The sequence below is a fragment of the Camellia sinensis genome, unplaced genomic scaffold (genome assembly GCF_055761805.1).
Source record: "Camellia sinensis isolate YWXY unplaced genomic scaffold, ASM5576180v1 Unanchor10, whole genome shotgun sequence".
Classification (NCBI taxonomy): Eukaryota; Viridiplantae; Streptophyta; class Magnoliopsida; order Ericales; family Theaceae; genus Camellia; species Camellia sinensis.
In genome coordinates this window covers 5,747,190-5,765,883 of record NW_028128988.1, presented here as the reverse complement: position 1 = coordinate 5,765,883, position 18,694 = coordinate 5,747,190, and the positions used below count along the sequence as shown (strand labels likewise).

The 18,694-nt window shown below is 37.8% G+C and overlaps 1 protein-coding gene and 1 pseudogene across 1 annotated transcript in view; both read right to left on the bottom strand.

Moving 5' to 3' along the window:
* LOC145814430 (uncharacterized) overlaps positions 1-13,241 on the bottom strand; it is a 34,633-nt gene extending 21,392 nt beyond the window's left edge. The window contains exon 1 of the mRNA XM_082911237.1: positions 13,023-13,241. Coding sequence (XP_082767363.1) covers positions 13,023-13,241 — 219 coding nt within the window. The remainder of the gene's footprint in view (positions 1-13,022) is intronic.
* LOC145814405 (uncharacterized) overlaps positions 1-15,912 on the bottom strand; it is a 251,083-nt pseudogene extending 235,171 nt beyond the window's left edge.
* Between the last annotated feature and the right edge of the window lie 2,782 nt (positions 15,913-18,694).

Here is an 18,694-nt window from a genome sequence, read left to right as displayed (position 1 = left end):
ATTACTAATTTGAATATCTTCCACTCCATCATTACTAATTTGAATATCTTCCACTCCATCATTACTAATTTGAATATCTTCCACTTGAAGCTTTTGAACCTTTTGAACTGCTGCTGTGCTGGGCTGTTTGAACCTCTGTTTTTGGGCTGTTTGAACTCCTGATTTAATCAAATATTAAATACATTCTAACAACATTTAGGATAAAGGTTTATGTGAGAAATAATGGGGCAAAATAAATTTTGATTATATTTTTCCCTTTCAAATAAATTAAAACATAATTAAATAAATCATCAAAATAAATGTAGATTCTATTTTTCTCTTTCAAATAAATCATCAAAATAAATTTTGATTCTATTTTTCTATTCCAAATAAATTAAAATATAATTAAATAAATCATCAAAATAAATTTTGATTCTATTTTTCTATTCCAAATAAATTAAAACATAATTAAATAAATCCTCAAAATAATTAAGTCTAACAGTAAGAAAAACACATACAAACGGTATGGTAAAGCTTAAAAACTTACATGCTTGACGTCCCGCAAACAAGCTACAAAACAAAGTTAGTGAAACATGCCTGATTTTATATACAAAATCCTAATGCAATTCACTTATGAGATGTAACTAAAGATTTGGCTTCTAAGATATGACATGTGAATCATCTCAAGAACATGAGGTAGCACACATAATCACATAGGAATTGATTAAATCCACAAATGCAAACTTAGCCGAATCAAGATGCGTGAAACATAGATGCAAAGTATGTATATAAGGACAAAAAATAAAATAAAATAAACATGATGCATATTCACAAATAAGGAAAGCACGTAAAAGAACGGGATAGAAAGAAGTGGGGTGGGAAATTATTATAACACTTTGAATAAATTATTACAAACCAAATTAGAGGGGGGGGGTGAGGAGAATATTATAACAAATTTAAAAACCTCACAATACACTCAAAATAAAATGAATAAAAGAAAAAAAAATTCACGTGCCTTGGAAACCACTGGAAGTTGGTTAACATTGGAAGACAATGTCGTCTTGTCCAAAAGAAGCTAACCGGCTGGCCTCGACCAACTAGGCCTAGCATAACCTGTCTTATTGTGAAACCAAGAAAATGAACAAACAAGAAATATGTAGGTGGCTTAACTAACCACTACCGGTTAGATTAAAAACAAGAAAACAAATATAAAATAAAAAAAAGTGCAAACTTATAACAAAACTAACATGAACCTAAAACAAGAAAACAAATATAAGGTAGAACATGTATGATTACAACAAAACTAATATGAGACTAATACAAGAAAAATATAAACTAGGAAATGCAAGATTACAACATGATTACTATGAAACTAAAATAAGAAAACAAATATAAGATAGAACATGCAAGATTACAACAAAACTAATATGAACCCAAAACAAAAAAGCAAATATGAGATAGAACATGCAAGATTACAACAAAACTAATATGAAATTAAAGCAAATGAATAAAAATAAATAAATAAATGAATAATTATGAGCTAAACAAACCACTTAGATTATAACAATACATTATGAAATATAAAGTAAGAAAGTAAATATGAGATAAACAAACCACTCGGATTATAACAAAATACTATGAAATAAGAAGTAAGAAAATAAATATGAAATAGAAATATAAGAAAATATACTAGAAATTCACCTTCCAAAGAAAGATTGAACTTCTTGATTTCCAAACTTCCTCTTGATCACCCTCAAGTTTAGGAAGTGTGTTCTCAATTCTTAATTTGAAACTAGAATGGAACTCTAGGTATGTATAGTGAAAAAGTGGCCAACTCTCTTATTTTTTCTCATTTTCAACAACACTCACTCTTTCCTTTGATCAATCACTACTGAAATTTAGCTATTTCAAGATTTTTGGAGGAGTTTTGGGTGTAAGAAAGATGGATTTTCAGTTTGTATGGAAGGTATGTGATGTATATGGAAGATAGGAATGTTTTTGGCTCAAAAACTCAAATTTTCTCTCTTTTTTCAAACTTTTCTCACTCTTTTCTCTTCAATTTTGTGGTCCTCCCTTTCTCTTACAATTTGATCATTCTATATAGGCAATGAGGGAGAGTGAAGGTCAAAAAGAACGTGAGAGACAAGGTGGGAGACAAGAATGTGATAGGAGGGCAAATTTTCAAGGTGGTTGCATGGGATACTCTTTTATGGATGCAAACAGAACCTTTTTTTGACAATGGGAGATGATTATGTATGTATTTGGTGATATATGGGTTAGCCAATGGGGTAGGGGAGTGTCCCACACACAAGAAAAAAAATGCAAAAAATACACTTTCTTTGCCTACTGGTTTGAAATGGTCAAATATTATTTGAGGGAAAATATAACACAATGCAAAACTTTGGCAGAGTGGTTAAGGTGTTGGGTGTGGAGTCTTAAGTTGGGGATTCAAACCCCTTCACCAGCATTCTTTAAATTCATTTTTTGGGTAAAGACAAGTCAGCACTACGTCATCAGTAAGGACCAATCCAGTCATGCCACGTTAGTAAGACCGCCACATCAGCGTCCTAGTCAGCATTGACGGAATATTCTACATATGGATGGAATACTCACTGACTTAACAGAATATTCCTTGAGTTTTGAAAATTACAATTTGGCCCAAAAGTTTCAAATAATTGTGTTGTAACCTAGATTTTAGGACAATTTTTCAGTGAGGCCCCCGGAAGTGCAGCGAAGGTTGATCCTAGCTAAACGAACCATTCTAGATGCAACCGTGAGGTTAAAATATTCCCTCAGAAAGGTAATTTGTGATTGTTTAGGGTTGAAAATAGGGTTCAAATTATAAGTTTTCTTATTGAGGATTCTGTGAGATACACATTTTTGTTTTCATCATCGAGTGATCAAAAAGAAGCGCCCAAGTCTTCGGGTTGGTCAAAATTGGGTGTTTACACTATCTGTGCAGATTTCTAAACTTTCACCAAGGACACACAGGCCAACATAATACTATAACCACACACTCTGTCCAAATTCACTAAGGTATTCACACATTTTTCTCAAAATAATATACATTTTCAATGTGTTAAATATGCAACAATGCTCAAGACAAATGATGAGAAATTAGTTTCAATTCTCCTAATTCTCACGCAATTTCTACAGTAATCATAACTATCCTCCACCGATAGCCCCGAAACAGATATCTCTAAACAGATAGATAATTCCAATAAAAATAAACTTTCCAAAATTTCAAGATAGGAGTGATAATGCATATCCAACTCCACCACCACCATCATCATCATCATTCTGATTTCACAAAACCCACATCATTTCCATTTCCTCTTTACAGAATCAAATATTCACATTTTAAGGCAAATTCCTTTTTCTTTATAAATTAATTTCAAGGATTAAAATCCACCATTTATCACAACTCAACCACATTTACAAACCCATAATCATATTTAAGAACCCATTTGAAAATACCTCTTTTGATTTTTAAACCAAACCCTAGATTTTGTTCAAAAATCTCCAAATCCCAATATTTTTTTTATAAAAGCAAATAACCAAGTTAAAAACCATACAAAAGTGTAGAGAAATCCCTACCTCAAAGCTAGAAGACAAACAAGTGAGTGAAGAAACTTTGACGAAGCTGAAATCAATTTCGCTCTGATCAAAAGAAAGCTCTAGGCAAGCTCTACCCTTTTTCTCAAAGGACAATGGTTTAGAGATCAGTGAATGATAGTGTATTTGAAGGTTTAAAGATGAGTTTTAGAGAGAGAGAGAGAGAGAGTAGATCTAGGTTTTTGGAATGTTTAGAGAGAGAGAGGTAAGAAAATTACTCAAAAAGTGACTTTCTCGGACTGATATACATGCAGACCACTCGAGTGCAAGAAACATCGCTCGAGTGCAGATTTCAAACTCTTAGTAGTTTTTAGGCTGTAAAAGACTGCTCGAGCGAACAAGTAAAATTTTGGGCAAAGGCTCATTTGAAAAATGAACTCCCAACCTGTTTTCAAACGCAATCGTAATGCTCAAACAATCCAATTCAACAAAGAATAAGGTGAACAAGGACACAAACAATCATCAAGACAAAGAATTCTGGATCCAAAACAATAAACGAGTCAGGTCTAAACCAGAATCGCTATAACCTCCCCCCTAAGGAATTTCGTCCTCGAAATTTTTAATCAAACAATAACACCATGTTAAATCAAGTATAATAATAATAACAAGTCGAACTCATAACCATGACCCATCCACCAGTCTCATAACAGTGATAAACAAAGTTTTCATTACTGAATATACAATTCACTTTTTCCAAAACATATGTAATGTTTTACATTTAATCAACATAACAAGATTTTCATTACAAGTTTCAAACATCAACAAAGAGGTTTGGATACTTCTCATGGACCTCCGTCTTATGCTCCCAAGTTGCCTCCTCGACACTATGGTGTCTCTACAACACCTTTACCAAAGGAATAGTCTTGCCTCGCAAGACTTGGTCCCCATGTATCTAAGACTCTAACCAATCTCTTCTCATACAAGGCATCCTCATTTACCTCTATCTCAGTCCAATCCAATACATGTGATAGATCCAGTTCATACTTCAGGAGCATACAAATATAAAATATGTCATGAACCCCAGAAAGCTGTGGTGGTAAGACCAAATGATAAGATACCTCTCCGATACTCTCTAGAATCTAAAAGGGCCTAATAAATCTAGGAGACAACTTCCCGCTTTTCCTAAACCTCATCAAACCTCATCTAGGTGATATTTTCAAAAAGACATGATCTCCTACCTCAAATGATAACAGTCTCCCTCTATGGTCGACATAACTTTTGGCGACTCTGAGCCGAAATCATACAGGAGATCTACATGGTTGGCCATACAAGGCCTCAAACGGTGCCATGCCAATACTCACCTAAAAGCTATTGTTATAAGCAAACTCCACTAAAAGCAAGGGCCTCTCCCACGACCCCTTAAAGTCAAGAACACAATCCCAAAGCATATTCTCTAAGATCTGAATGGTATTCTTTGACTTCCCATCAATCTGAGGATAATAGACAATACTAAATGTCAATCTAGTGCCCAAGATATTTTGTAGGCTCTGCCACAACCGAGCCTTGAAATGTGGATCTCTATCTGAAACAATAATCACAGGGACCCCATGAAATCAAACTATGTACCTAACATAAAGGTCGACAAGATAATCCACCGAGTCGCTTGTGTGTAGAGGTACAAAGTGCGCGAATTTAGTTAAACGCTCGACTATCACCCACACAGCATCATTATCCTGTTGAGTCCTTAGAAGACCCACAACAAAATCCATCGTAACATACTCTCACTTCCACTAGGCTATAGGCAAGGGTTGCAACAAACCTTTAGGTCTCTGATGTTCGGCCTTCACTTGTTGACAAGTAAGGCACCTCAAAGCAAACATGGCTACGTCTGTCTTTATCCCCTTTTACCAAAACTCGTGACTAAGGTCGTGATACATCTTTGTGCCTCTGGATATACCGCAAGGCACGAATGGTGGAACTCTCAGAGTACCTCCTCCTTACGTGACTCTGGCACAAAAAGATGGCTAAGATTTCTAACACTTGAGTCAGAAGCCTTTCTCTTTCTTCCTACTAGATATCTTCCCCTAGATGGTCTCTACCTTATGATCACCCCGCTATGCTTCTATAACTCAACTCATAAGTGTAGGTTGTACAGCTATAGTAAACAAAGCTGCTGACTTAATGGACTCGCCAAGATGCAAGTCAAACTCGGCAATAGTACCCAACATCTCTCATTCCCGAATGGCAATACTAGCTACACTGCTAATGGATTTCCTACTCAAGGCATCGGCCACTACATTGGTCTTTCCTGGATGATAGTGCAACTCAAAGTCGTAACCCTCCATAAACTCCATCTACCTCCTCTGCCTCAAGTTCAAATTCTTCTATGAGAACAGATACTTCAGACTTTTGTGATCGAAAAATACCTCAAATATTTTACCATAAAGATAATGTCTCCATATTTCCAAAGCAAAGATCGTAGTTGCAAGTTCTAAGTCGTGGGTAGGATAATTTCTCTCGTATGTTTTCAACTGCCGTGAGCTATAAGCTACTGTCTTCCCCTCTTGCATCAAGACACAACTCAAACCTTCCTGAGACGCATCACAATACATTGAATAACACAAACCCCTCTCCGGAATAATCAACATTGGAGTAGTGATAAGTCTTACCTTAAGCTCTTGAAATAACTTCTCACAAATCTCACTCCACACAAATTTGATTCCCTTCCTCATTAGTCTAGTCAACGGTGAGGCTAATCTAGAGAAATCCTACACAAAACCTTAGTAATATCCTACTAACCCCCATAAACTTTAGATCGCAAAGGCATTCTTATATTGTTCCCAATCTTACACTGCCTCTATCTTAGAAGAGCCTACAATCACCCCTTCTCTAGATACCACATGGCCTAAGAATTTCACCTCTTTCAACCAAAACTCACACTTCCTGAACTTAGCATACAATATGTGGGCTTTGAGCAACTCAAGCACAACTTGCAAGTGTTCCTCGTATTCCTCCTCAAAAGGTGAGTAAATCAAGATGACATCAACAAAGACAACCACAAAATGGTCTAAGAACTCATGAAAGATTCGGTTTATCAAATCCATAAACAACACTGGTGCATTGGTTAGCCCAAAAGGCATCACTAGGAACTCATACAGGCCATACCGTGTACGGAATGCCGTCTTCTGGATATCTTCCTCATTCACTCTCAACCAGTGATAACCTAATCTCAAGTCTATCTTAGAAAAGCAACAAGACTCTTTCAACTAGTCAAACAAGTCATTTATATGAGGTAGTGGGTACTTGTTCTTAACAGTTACCCGGTTCAACTTCTGGTAATCTATACAAAGTCGCAATGTGCTATCCTTCTTCTTGGGATAGAGAGCCAATGCTCCCCAAGGCGAGGTACTAGGGTGGATAAAGCCCTTATCTAGAAATTCTTAGAGTTGAATCTTCAACTCACTCAACTCGGCGAGTGCAAATCTATACATGTAGACCCGCTCGACTTTCTCCGCGCGCCCCCCTTTTGGAGAAGGCACGAATTGGTTATCCTACAGTTTGGACTCCTGTCATGGTTCTAAATCTAATCTCACAAAGTGCAATATGAGACTGATAAACACCAAAGAGTCCAAATTCAGTAAATCGTTTTGGAAAATCGATTTTGATTCAAAAAGCGCCAAACATGGACTGCTTTGCCAGATTACTGAGTCGCCACCTAAATATTTTATTTTGAGAAATTTAGGAAACCCTGACTCGTGCTAAAGCCCATGTGTCCGTCATCACCAAAGTTGCCTCAGCTCAGGAACTTAGGTAAGAGAGGGGAAGGTCTTGAAATGAGCACCCGCACTCGCCCGATCAAAGGATCGGCCTCTACTAAGCATGACGAGTTGTTTTATAAACCCCATGTGTTCTTATTCCGGTTATTAGCTAACTTTACTACGTGATGCGCATAACATACAAGTATAGACTAAAATCGCAAGAATTGGAACAAAATAACTCATGTTTGTTTTCGAAAATGGTTTGAAAAGGCCACCCTCAAGTGGGCTAAAGTGCGGATTTTTCATCCTCATGTGGGCTTAAAAATATGATGATTTGCCACTTCACAAAGTGGGCTTAAAACTCACAGTTGATGGATTGTTCCAATTCAAGTAATAAAGCCTTCATCCACAGGCATTCATGCAATTAATCTCTTAAGCAAATAGCCTCATGGAAAGCATGTTGTCATGGCAACACTCACACTCATGTAAGGATGCTAAAGCATAAAACTTATAGTGTACTCCAAGCCAAAACAGAAAACTAGTTAGAAATGAAGCATCATCCTAACTATGTTTAAGATGCCTAATGCTACACATGCAAAAAATGCAACTAAATAGGCTCGACTATCTAAGATGGCATATGAATGCAACAATTGATACATGTATTCGAATAGGAATTGAAATTGCAATACAGTTTGAATGATACGCCGAGCCCGGTGCATGCAAGACAAATGAATGATGCAAACATGCTAGCATAAGGTATGCTAATTGAAAATGATCCCTAATCTAACCGTCGAAAGCGATTAAATAAAAGAGAGAAAGAAATAGGGGTTGGAAGACATGCACACGCACATGCACCCTTATTACAACATTGCGCCCTCTCGAAGGAAGGTTCGAATGAATAAGCTAAGCTAAACTAATTATTACAAACCAACTAATTAACTATTCTAGCTAATTAATTATTACAACGCAGTTGAATAACTAGCTATGCTAAGCTAATTAAAATATTACAAACCAAATTGAACTAATTAATTACAATGCATGTATTAATCAATTACAATTAGCTAATAAACTGATAAAGTGGCCTCGCGGGTGAGGGAGACATGCATGCTCGGTTGGCGTCTACTCGGAAATCCATTGCTTTGCCGTCAATTGCCTCTATATGCACATGCCTTGGTTTCTGAACATTGAACCAACCTCTACACTGTTTCTGCTCCAAAACAGGATCATTTTTGCACAAAAAAGGACTGGTGGCCGGTCGACCACAAAAAGTGGCTGCCAGCCACCTCAACTGGTCGGCTGGCTAGTAAAATTGGCCGGTCGGCTACCTCAAGTGGCCGGTCGGCCACCTGCTTTTCCAAGCTTCTGATTTTGCTGCAACAGAGAACAACAGAGGCACAACAATATATCTGCAAGGAAATGTGTGTACTACCACACTTCTCATCATTTCTCAAGCTCGAATGAGTGTGGTGCTTGGCTCTCAAGCTACCAATCAAGCATCTCAATGCACGATGGCCAAAAGACCAAGCTTGTACAAGCTTAATGAATGCACACATAAGACTCTAAAGGCCATCATCCTATCATTCATGATCAAGGGTGACGGCGATCAAGAAATGTGACACGTCTCATCACTTTGAGTATGAAACGTCCCTCATTTCTTGTGTTTGGATTAACGTCCGATCCAAACACATGCAATGCAACACACATGTTTATCTTGCACATGTTTTAGTTGATTCAATTCTTGTATACACATTTTAAATTACCGATAAATCCTTTAACCGATTAAGTCCAATGTGAGAGTCCTCTAATGGGAAAGATGGCCTCAACCACAAGCACCTTGAGCATAAAAGAAGCCTCATGCTTTTGGTTAGTAGAAACCCTCAAGAGAAGGTTAAAACCATTAGGCATGAGAGCCTCAATTCCATGCTCAATCCAACAAGGGGCTTGAGACCACTTTCAAAGCAAATGAAAGAGTGAAGCATGGAGGAAGGTTGTAGAAATTTCAGCATTGAAATGGCATGCAAAAGACACTAAATCATGCAAGCAATGCATGTAAGGCATGCTAAAAGGCCAAAAGCACCAAAGCTAGTGAAGAACACTACACTAGAGGCATGCAATACAATGCTCAAGTGATCAAACCAGCTGTGGACAGACCTAAAATATGCCAAATCAGTGGCCTAAACATGATGAAATTAAGGCACAAAAGAGTAGAAGATCATGTGCACATGTTGGCTTGCAAGCAAGGCATAAGGCACAACTCTCAAAAGCAATTAAAGAGCGATATATGTGAGAGTATGATAGAGGTATATGCTCTAAAATCACATGTCAAATGATGCTACAACATGTAATCATCTCATGCAAAACACATTAGAGGCCTCAAAACAATGAGCTAATGAAGGCATTTGCACTATAGCTATACAATACAAGGCTCATAAGGGACAAACAGCCCAAAACAGTCCTAAAAAAACTTAAATGAAGTTTTAAAACATGCTTGAAGTAGGCTAGAAAGAGCTAGAATGAGAGGCTAACACATAGCACAAACTAGACCCTTAAGCACAATTGCACTACAAGCATACAAAGCAAGACTCAAAGGACCAAACCAGCCCAAAACAGTCCTAAAACATGCCAAATCAGAGGCAAAAATATGCTGGAAAGAAGCTAGGTTAGGCCACAAAAACATGCTACCATGTGATGCTAACTAAGCATGGAAACAAGACACAAGAAGGGGAGGCCAACCCCTCCATTTTTGGACTTCAAAACATATTTTCCACCACTGAAATACCTCTAAATTTTAGTGGTTTAAAGGCCCAAAAAGTTTGACTTTAATATGCTAGAAGATGATGCAAAGGCTCATGCAAATAAGAAATAGAAAGGGGAGACAACCCCCTAACACAAAATGACCTTAAACCACCATTTTTAGGATGAAAAATAGAGGTTTTTGTAGTTGAAGACCAGGCCAAAAACAGTTTGCAAAGGTGGCAAAACAAGCAACTAAAACAATGCTTAAAATAGGTAAGTGTTTACCTTTGAAGCACAGCAGCAAAATAGGTGAAATTTTGAGCCAAAACTAGCTTTGAGAGCTCAAATAGGACCTCTAAGAACCTCAGCAACAAGGTAGAGGTGTTTGGTCTGGGGTCTCTTTTTAAGAGTGTAAGAAATTCTCACTTCTAAGCACAATATAGGAAGAGAGAAAGGCTTCTAGACAGAGAGGCTGAAATTTTGCTCACAAAATTATAGAGAGATAGAGAGATATTTTAGAGAGAGAGGCTCCCCAACCTTGCTAACCTCCCAAAATGATAGATATGGCTTCAATATATAGCAAAAACAAGAGCTTTGGTTGAAACATCTAAAAATCGACAGTTGGAGCAATGTGAAAATAGCTGGAGGAGAAATATCTAAAAAAAATCTGAGTTTTGGACAATAGTGGCTGACCGGCCACTTGTGGTGGCCGACCGGCCACTTTTCTGGCCAACAACCCACTTTTCTGGCCGACCAGCCACTAAAATCTACTTTTTGGGCCTGATTTCAAATGGGCATAACTCTTTTATCTAGACTCCTTTTCAGGTCATTCTTGTGTCTAAACTAAAGCCCAGAACGTAAGCTTTCCAACGGGGGTAGCCTCACATAAAAATTCAAAGTTTGTAAAAAGTTATGCCTCGTTTAGTGAAGGTTGCTCATTTCCAGCTCAATCGGATTGATGCCAACTTCAACCAACCATATCTCTCTCATCTGGCCTCAGCTTTAGGAGATTCTTGAATGAAAAATGAAGCCCCTGAAGTCCTCTTTCCAATGGTGGTGGCCCCATAGCTGAAATCCAAGTGTACAAATGGATAGGCCTGATTTTAACAAGGGCTGCTCGACTCTCTCTTAACCGTTCATGCCTATCTTCTTCCCCAACTTGGTTTCTTCCCTCTCCTCTTCTTTTCTTCAACTCCAAACCCCCAAACAAGATGTTTTAAAGATTTTTTTTCCAAAGAGTTTACCTCTATTTCATTCATTTCCACTTTGTCCTTGCTCGGTTTGTCAAAAAGAGTAACATTTAACAAAATGCGAGCCTCGGAACATCGTGGAAGCATTTTCAAAAATGTTTTGAAAGAGAAGGTTTTAAGGTCTAAAAATCTTTTTTGGTCCAAAAATGGGGTGTGAGGTTTGGATTTGAAGCTTCTCTTGTCGAAGAAATCGAACCTTTGTAATGAATAGCCTGCACCATCGAGTAAGCAATCAGTGGCACCCAAGTCTTAAGGATGGTCAAAAATGGGGTGTCTACAATACAGTGCCATGGAAATCAGTGCCATGCTAGGCACTAAATCAATAGAGAACTTAATCTCACGGTGAGGTGGTAAATTAGTGAGATCCTTGGGAAAGACGTATGGGTATTCAAAAACTACCATCGGTAACTCTACTCGGACCACATTACTCTCAACACCCAAGAATGTAGCAAGAAAAAGACTAAGCTCGCCCCAACCACGAGGATCATACACTGGCAACAAGGCTGTGTCAACTCGGTCTCCCAAAAAATAAAAACAATCACTACTCGAGATGCACATCATAACTCTCTGACGGTAGCAATCTATAATGGCCCGATAGGATGACAACGAATCCATGCCCAAAATGACATCAAAACTTAACATATCAATCAATACAAAAGCAAAAATAAGTCGGTGACCGGCAACCTCTATCTTACAGCCCTGACACCCCTGGTCCAACACAACCTCACCACCAACAAGTGACTCTACCCTGAGTGGAGATGCTAACTGAGTCACTTCTAACCCTCAATACTGATGCGAATGCAGAAGAAATAAAAGAATGCGATGCACCAATATCAATTAACACATTGGCAATAGAATTACATAACAAGAAGTTACCTCTCACTACCGAAGGTGTTGGCAACAAATCTGGCATGATAACAACATATACATGCCGTTTAGGTCTCTACTTTACTTGCTCACCTCTCGGAGCATAAGTTTGATACACTGGCTGAGCCGAAGAGGCTCCCTAATGGGCCCTCAAGGCCTGTGCTGACGGTGTAGCCTTATGGCTCTATGTCTGCCTCGAACCAGACGCACCAGATATGCCACCTGACTGAGGGCAAAAGCTCCTCACGTGCCCTGACTACCCACACTGGTAACAAGTAAGCAGTTGCCCTCTCCCCTGACTCTGGCTCTAAGAATGAGCCGTTGGCAGTGTAGACTATTTCCCTTCTCTCTTCTGCGGGCAAACCAAAGACTTATGGGCTAGCTAACCACACTTAAAGCAAGTGATCCCTCCCTGACCACCTCTCTCAGAACCCAAACTTGGTACCGGGAAAGTGGATCTAGACTATGCTCCCTAGGACTGTTGTGGGGTAGAACCCCTCTGCCTCTCACCATCTCGAGTCTCCCCATGAACCTCCTGACCTCTTTGCCTGGAGCCCCTCATCCGTTTCTCCTCCGACTGAACCACAGTCTCAAGATGCGCTCCAGCCTCTACAAGGCGTCTGTAGTCCCTAATCATGGACCTAGCCACTTTGAAAAGAAACCCAATGCTCAACCTTTTTTCAAACTCAATACAATGGCATTCCTCCGTCACCACAACTCCCGGTATGAATCTCGATAAACTAGTAAAGGCAGTCTCAAACTCAGCCACTGGTGTGTTAAGCTACTTGAGTTTCAGCAACTGGTCTCTCAACTTCTCCCTAGCAGTGGAAGGTAAGAACTAGTCTTATAAGGCATTGACAAAAGCCTTCCAAGTCACCCCAATGCACCCACACGCGTACTTCCACCACTGACCCGCATCTCCCTTCAGCTGGAGGGATGCCATGGTCACTCTTAGCCCATCATCTTCAATAGCAAGCATATCAAATGTCTTCACCATCTGTTCCAACCAGTCATCTGCCTTTAGTGGCTCTTTCGACTCTCTTAAAAACTCATCCAGATTAGACCAGAACACTTCCTCTTCAGAAAAGATAGTCATGTCTCAACGACATAGGCCTGGACTTGATTTTCAGCTCTGAGAATGTCCATGGATTATCGCAAAGCTCTGACCATCTGGCAGCTAAAGCACCCACGGCCTGTTGACCAACTAGTTCGGCCACATTGGCCTGACCAACCCCATCCTCCTGCGCCGGAATATCATCCAGTAATGGCATCTCCGGCTGTCTAGGCCTGCCACGCCTACCACCACCACGTCTACTTCCTGACATCCTAATGAAGGTAACACAAGAGATTAGCACATTTACAAATGTATCAAAACTAATTCACTTGCGTCCTAATACGATGGACAATAATTAATTAACTCCACATAAGCACGCAGTCACGTAGATGCATACAAATTTCCTTCCTAGATAATGATCGTCTCGTGACATTGCCAGAGTTCCAGTTAGAAATAGCAGTGATCAAGTACTCTTCTAACAAGACTTCTAGAAATTCGTATACCCAATCAATAGTTTAGAAATTGAATTCCATACCCACTTAGTCACACAAACATGTTATCACATAGCATACCAGGTTTACTTCTAACACAACTAGCAAGGTAACCCATTGTGGTAAAAATCACATCCCATGATCCCAAAGTATTCAAACTCGGCAACTCTGATACCAAGTTCTAATGCCCCAAAAATGATGACAATAAAACAAAAGTAATAATTAATTAAACAACATATTCCAAGAGTAAAATCCTTCCATTCATATACTTAAGTGCACAAAAAGAGTAACACATGCATTTATACATTCACGAGTCCTAACCCTGAATCTATAGAATGTGCCACAAGTAAGCAATAAAAATTAAAAGTTAAACAAATAAAGTAATGCCCTATCGGCTACAACTTTCAAGATAATACTTGGTTACAACAAAAGTGAGTTTGAAACTCAATATAAATAAAGCCCTAGGCTTGTACAAAAATAATTACAACAATAACAAAAAGAAGCTCTTGGCTACAAGTCTTAACCAAGGACACACAGGCCAACATAATACTACAACTACACCCCCGCCCAGATTCACTAAGGTATTCACACATTTTTCTCAAAATAATATACATTTTCAATGCAATTTCTATAACAATCATAGCTATCCTCCACCGATAACCCCAAAACAGATAGAAAATTTCCAATAAAAATAAACTTTCCAAAATTTCAAGATAGAAGTGATAATGCATATCCAACTCCACCATCATCATCATCATCATTCCGATTTCACAGAACCCATATCATTTTCATTTCCTCTTTACAGAATCAAATATTTATATGTTAGGGCAAAATCCCATTTTCTTTATAAATCAATTATAAGGATAAAAATCCATCATTTTATCACAACTTAACCACATTTACAAACCAACAATCATATTCAAAAACCCATTTAAAAACCCCTTTTTTTATTTTAAAACCAAAACCATAGATTTTGTTCAAAAATTTCTAAATCCTAATATTTTTTTATAAAAGCAAATAACCAAGTTAAAAATCATACAAAAGTATTGAGAAATCCCTACCTCAAAGCTAGAAAACAAGGGAGAGAGTGAAGAAACTTTGACAAAGCCGAAAATCAACTTTGCTTCGATCAAAAGGAAGCTCTAGGCAAGCTATACCCTTTTTTTCCAAAGGACGATGGTTTAGAGATCAATGAATGATAGTGTATTTGAAGGTTTAAAGATGAGTTTTAGAGAGAGAGTAGATCTAGGTTTTTGGAATGTTTAGAGAGAGAGGTAAGAAAATGACCCAAAAAGTGACTTTCTCGGACTGATATACGCGTAAACTGCTCGAGCAGAGGAATGGTCGCTCAAGTGACCAGACATAAAATGAAGACACCGCTCGAGCACATAGATGGTTGCTTAAGCGCACAATGCACCCCTCTTAGTAGTTCAGATCTGTAAAAGTTTGCTCGAGCGCAAGAAGCATTACTCGAGTGCAGATTTCAAACTCTCAATAGTTTTGCAGACTGTAAAAGACCGCTCGAGCACAAGAAGCTTCGCTCGTGCAAAAAAGCACAATTCTGGAAAAAGACTCATTTGAAAAACGAACTCCCAACCAGTTTTCAAACACAACCACAATGCTCAAACAATCCAATTCAACAAGGAATAAGGTGAACAATGGCATGAAAAATCATCAAGACAAAGAATATCGGATCAAAAACAATAAACGAGTCGGGTCTAAAGCACAATTGCTATAATTTTACTCTTGAGACCACCCTCAAGAATTTCCCAAACAAGTTTATGCTTAGCAAAGTAGCATTTTGCCACCAAATCACATTAAAATCTTGACGCATCTTGCCACCAGAAATGGTTTTAGCTACTTGCATAAAAATTCAAACATTTGAAAATAGTAGACAAATAGTTCATTGTTGATACCTCCCACTGCGCAACCCTAAGAAACAGAGCTAGAAAATTTGTGGCCTTTAGCTCGTTAATTGTAGCAGAAGTAGCAGTGCCCTGGATATCTTTCTTGTCTCTCAAACTATGATTTTCGCTTGGTGCATAAGTAACAGAAGAAAAATTACCTTGGGTGAGCCTCATATGTATCAAATCCAACAATGTGAGGCTTTTCCTCAAACGCAAGCCCAGAGGGCTTGGCTCATCAAATGGATCGTATGGTGAAGGTAGGATAGGAAACTCATTATATCCAGTGCTCCACTGCTCAATGATAGAGAAGGTCATGTAAGAAAACAATCTCAATTGCAACAACACACAAAAGTCAAACAAATAAATCCTTAAAAATTCAAGGAACTAAAAAAATAAATAAATAAATTCAAAGCTGAATACGCTAGATGGAAAGTGAATTTAAAACTTAAATCTTTATCAGCAAATTTATCTTTGTTTTTTAACTATTAACATTCGGTACAATAGTACAAATTCACTACTTAATTTTTTTAGTACTTAATTTTCTTCTTTTGATAAGTACGAAATTTTTGAGTTCTCAATTTTCTAATTTAGCTAACATGCCTTTATCTAATTTAGTCTCCATAGTGGCTAGTGACTGATAAAGTTCAATAATGTTATCTATGTTTCACTTAATTACTTCAATTACCATTCTCTGCCACTTCCGTAACAAATCAGCTATCTTTCTCCATTGTGGGTTTTTCAATTATTCAATTGTCGATCAAAAAAAATTATTCACCCTATTCATTTTGCAAGGCTTTGTTTCCAATCACTATGCATTTCACTGATCCAAAGCAAAGCAAAGCAAACCAAACCTTAAGTCCCATCAAATAGGGTCGGCTGCATGAATCCTTCTTCTCCACTCGACTCTATCCAAAGACATTTCATTAGTCAAATGAAAGAGATTCATATCTCTATTTACTACACTAGTCTACGTCAATCTAGGTCTACCCCTTTCCCTAACACTTTGATCTACCGTTACTGTATATATCTATTCACTACTACCTCTGTCGCTCTCCGTTGTATATGAACAAACCATCTCAATCTATTCTCTCTCAACTTATCTTTTATCGGTACTACTCCTACCCATTCTCGAATGCAGTCATTCCTAAGTCTTATTCCTAACTTTGTCTTTTCTAGTCTTGCCACACATTTACCTTAGCATCCTCATCTTAGCAACACTATAAGACCAAACCATCTCAATCTATTATCTCTCAACTTATCTTTTATCGGTACTACTCCTACCCATTCTTGAATGTACTCATTCCTAACTCTTATTCCTAACTTTGTCTTCTCTAGTCTTGCCACACATCTACCTTAGCATTCTCATCTTAGCAACACTCATCTTATCTACACGTTTCTTAGTTGCCCAACATTCCTTTCCATACAACATCGCTGGTTTAATAGTCGTTCTATAGAACTTCCTTTTTAGTCTAATGGGTACTCGTTTATCGCACAATACTCCAAACACACTTCTCTACTTAAGCCACCCCGCCTTAATTCTATGGACCACATCCGCTTCAATGTCCTCAATCGTTGTGATAATCGATCCTAAATAATGAAAATGTTCACTCTTAGGTAATTCTTGGTTCTCAATCTTCACTTCTCTTTTACTTCCATTTTGACTGTTATTAAAATTACACTCCATATACTTTGTCTTGGTTCTGCTTATCCTAAATCCTTTAGATTCAAGTGCTTTTCTCCAAATCTCCAACTTAGTGTTAACTCATTTTCTAGTCTTATCCACTAACACGATATCATCTGTAAAAAAACATACACCATAACACATCATCCTGAATATTGCGCGTCAACTCATCCATAACTAAAGTGAAAAGATAAAGACTTAAAGTTGATCCTTGGTGTAACCCTACAACAATTGGAAATTCACTCGTCTTTCTAGCAGGCGATTTAATAGTAGTCACCATACCTTCATACATATCCTTAATCATATCAATATAACCTTTTATCACCCCTTTCTTCTCTAACACCCACCAGATTATATCCCAAGGCACTGTATCATATGCTTTCTCAAGATCAATAAAAACCATATGAATGTTTCTTTTTTTTTCTCTATACTTTCCTATTACTCTCCTCAAAAGATAAATCACTTCCATTGTTCACCTACCAAGCATAAACCCAAATTGATTCTCTAACACCTCTGTTATATCTCACAATTGATGTTCCATCACTCTCTTCTACACTTTTATTGTGTGATACATTAACTTGATTTCTCTATAGTTGTTGCAATTCTGGGCATCTTCTTTATTCTTATGTATTGGCACTAAAATACTCTTCCTCCATTCCTCTGCCATTTTCCTAGTCAACAAAATTTTGCTAAATAACCTAGTCAACCAAACAATCCCCTTATTACCCAAACATTTCCATGCTTTAATAGGTATATCATCGGGTCCTAAAGCCTTATTCGATTGCATCTTCTTAAGTGTACACTCCACTTCAAAATTCCTAATCCTACGATAGAACATGTGCTTTTAAAGGGTCAAGGCGCTGAAGGTCTCTTGGGGCCTAAGCGCAAGGCGCAAGGCGAGGCGCATGAAGCAAGGCACACAATCTTAGTAAGAAATTTTTTTTAAAATAAAATGTAATCAAGAGAAATTATAGAATAATTCACAAAGCCACGAAAGTGCATAACACAACAAAAAAATGATTCACAATTTCAGTATAATGTAATGTGTGCTGTGATGAGTTAAATTTTTTTTTTCTCTAACAGAGACTGAACTCAAAACAAAGGCATAAAAAAAAATAAAAAAGTAAAAAAGACAAGCATAAGAGAAGCCTATGCTAGCCTAGCAAAGACAACAAAGAAGAAGAAGAAGAAGAAGAAGAAGAAGAAGAAGAAGAAGAAGAAGAAGAGAGAGAGAGAGAGTCAAAGTCAAAGAAGCAAAAAAGAAAAAGAAAAAAGAACAAGTCGACAAAGCAAGAAAAAAAAATGAAGCAGCAAAGAAGCAACGAAGAAGAAGCAACCAGCAACCAACGAAGAAAGGAAAGGAGGAGGAAGAGGAGAAGAAGAAGTGGAAAAAAAAAATCACCCAACAACCAGCGA